At 30.5% G+C, this 3029-nt stretch overlaps 1 protein-coding gene across 1 annotated transcript; it reads left to right on the top strand.

The window, feature by feature from the left end:
* The first annotated feature begins 1186 nt into the window (after positions 1-1186).
* LOC140804883 (thaumatin-like protein) lies at positions 1187-2243 on the top strand. Its single transcript, XM_073161039.1, has 2 exons — positions 1187-1328; positions 1486-2243. Exons 1-2 carry the CDS (start codon positions 1265-1267, stop codon positions 2163-2165), a joined length of 744 nt encoding a protein of 247 aa, XP_073017140.1. The 5' UTR covers positions 1187-1264; the 3' UTR covers positions 2166-2243.
* Positions 2244-3029: the final 786 nt, after the last annotated feature.

Here is a 3029-nt window from a genome sequence, read left to right as displayed (position 1 = left end):
CATATATATCTCTTTCACTCACATTTTTTTTAATATTAAAATTCATTATTTATGGGTCACATAGTCCACTCAATTATCTTAAAATGTTTATACTAAATAAAAATATCTTACAATATTTAAATCATTTCCTAGATGTTCCAATGGCTATTTTGTTGAGGAAACAACATATTTCAAAATGGATGTGAGTATTGATAATTTGGTAGAATTTGTGGATTTTAGAAAAATGAATATTCTTGCGGGTTGTTTGTAAATTGCAAGAAATTTGTAAAAAATATTTATTATTTTCATCTATTTCGGATAGAAAATAAGAGTGTTGGAATCTAAAAAAAAAAAAAATAGATGGATATAATGTTAGAGAGTATGATTGGAGAGTGTAGTGATTTGGAATGAAAATATGTTTACACATTATTTATAGAAAATATTTCAAACTAACCTTTATAAACTAGCCGTTTATTTTTTATTCTTAACAAAGTTACCAATTAATACTTAAACCAATGGGCTGGTTATAAGTACGAAATACTTGTGACACACGGAACAAGATCAATTTTTGTATGTGAAATTTAAAACTAAATTTGACGCAGGCTAACTGTGGACTTCATTTAGCTAATATTATGCCAAGAGTACTAATCCCCACTTGGAAGCAATGCATATATGCCCTCTTTCCGTTTATAAAGGAAAAGTTTAAAAAGGAGAAAATAAAGAACTCCTAGTTAGTCCTAACCAATGGATCCGATTTAGTTAGTTGGGAACAATATTTCCCATCAAGCTACTCTTTTATAAATGTAACATTTAATTTATATATGGTTTAATTAAATGCATCTTAATAAATTATAAGATATGAGTGTGTTTGGTTGAGTGGATTAAATAAGGATAGATTAATAATCAAATATTTATCGTTAAAATTTTAAGTTGTTTTAATAATCATTTTGATCCGTTTAAGATACAATTTTATGAATAACTATTTGATTAATAAAATTGGATCTTAAACCGGGTCAAAATGATTATTAAAACATCTTAAAATTTTAACGATAAATATTTAACTATTAATCTATCCTTATTTAATCCACTCAACCAAACACAGCCTATAGTATATGAGAGTAATATTATAACCACTTTTACCTTTTGTCGTATAAATATATACCCTTCCGCTAAGAAGTTGCTCTATAAATTAATATCATATATTCAATCCTGAAGTTAATTAACGTTTCAAATTCCGCTTCTTAATTTCGCACTTGCATTTTTTTACAAATTTAGTGCTGGAAAAATGTTCGATTTCCCATTTCTGCTCTCCGTTCTACTTGCCATTTTCCTTTTTCTCAGTGGCACAAGTAAGTGTAAATATTGGATAAAATTCGCGAGCAATATCAGGGGAATTGATCAAAGGAAAATATGTACACGTTTTCTTTGATATGGATGGAGTAAACTTATTTTTTCTTTTATGATTCTTGATTATAGAAAATCTTGTTTGATCTCTGTCGTTTGCAGATGGCATTGGATACCAACTCATAGTAGTAAACAACTGCAAGGAGAGTATATGGCCGGGAATCTTAGGCGGTGCGGGGCATCTAACCCCGAAAAATGGTGGTTTCCATCTCATCAGCGGTCAAGAAGCAGTCATCGACGTGCCCCAAAAATGGTCAGGCAGAATATGGGGAAGACAACACTGCAACTTCACCGCGAATGGGCAAGGCTTTTGCGCAACAGGCGACTGCTCGGGCAAGATACACTGCCACGGTCTTGGTGGCACCCCACCAGCAACCGTGGTGGAAATGACACTGGGCACGTCAAGTTCACCCCTCCATTTCTACGATGTTAGCCTAGTTGATGGCTTCAACTTGCCCGTCTCGATGAAGCCCATCGGTGGAGGGATCGGTTGTGGCATGGCATCATGTGGGGTCGACTTGAACTTATGCTGCCCCTCGGCGTTGGAGGTTAGGGTGGGGGGCAAGGTGGTGGGGTGCAAGAGTGCGTGCTTGGCTATGCAATCGGCCAAGTATTGCTGCACCGGGGAATTTTCGAATCCCAAAAGTTGCAAACCAACGCTTTTTGCGCATTTGTTTAAGGCGATTTGCCCGAGGGCTTATAGTTATGCGTTCGATGATTCTTCGAGCCTTAATAAGTGCAGGGCTTCGCGGTATGTTATTACATTCTGCCCTTCAAAATAAGAGAAGAAGATACATTCTACGAGAACCATATATATAAAGTTTTCTCTTGCCATTTTACATATCGATATGTATTAAGGGTGATTCTACTTAAAAAATAAATTTAAACAAAAAAATTTAACTAAAAGGTAAATTTTTAAATAATTATTTATATTAAATTTTTGTTAAATTTATTTTGTATGAAATATTATATATAGTTTAATTTTATTAAGTTTAATGATTTTAAAATTAAATTGTATTATATTAATAATAATACTTTTACTAGTTGTAACAATATTTTTTGTAACATTTATCTGAATTAAATGATCTTAACAATTTTGGTTTAACAATAAACGGATATAAACAATACAAATGCATCATTAATTTTCATGTATTTCACTTTTTCGAGACAGTATAAAAATGAGATAATTATTAATTTAACTTAATAAAATTAAACCATATATAAATATTATTTTATACAAAATAAATTGAATTATTTAAAAAATTAATACTTTATTTAATTTTTTTTTCATATTTAATTTTTTAAGTCAAATTATTCATTAATTTGTCATTGAATTATTCTACCGAAATATTTGATATAATTAAATTTTTATGTTTTTTTTTTTATTTTTGATAGGATCGATACACTTTACGTCAATTAATTCATTATTTAAAAAATAATATATAATTTTTATTTTCATTGTCTTAATTAATTAATTAATTAAACAAACCAAAATGAGGGAAATAAGAAAATAATAATAATAATTTGATAGCATAGTGTTGTTTTAAATGCACATTGCTGTTTCTCGGTAGAGTAGATGCTACCTGTGGGGGCAGTGCCCTCACAGAATCTCAGCCATTGATTTTACATGGTGATTAAATCTGGGC

The sequence above is a fragment of the Primulina eburnea genome, chromosome 11 (genome assembly GCF_022965805.1).
Source record: "Primulina eburnea isolate SZY01 chromosome 11, ASM2296580v1, whole genome shotgun sequence".
In the NCBI taxonomy this organism is placed as follows: Eukaryota; Viridiplantae; Streptophyta; class Magnoliopsida; order Lamiales; family Gesneriaceae; genus Primulina; species Primulina eburnea.
This window is presented reverse-complemented; position numbering and strand designations above follow the sequence as displayed.

Excerpts from the sequence above, each read along its gene's own strand:
- LOC140804883 (XM_073161039.1), top strand. The coding sequence starts at position 1,265 with ATGTTCGATTTCCCATTTCTGCTCTCCGTTCTACTTGCCATTTTCCTT. Across the intron at positions 1,329-1,485 it reads CCTTTTTCTCAGTGGCACAA|ATGGCATTGGATACCAACTC; the intron begins GTAAGTGTAAAT and ends TGTCGTTTGCAG.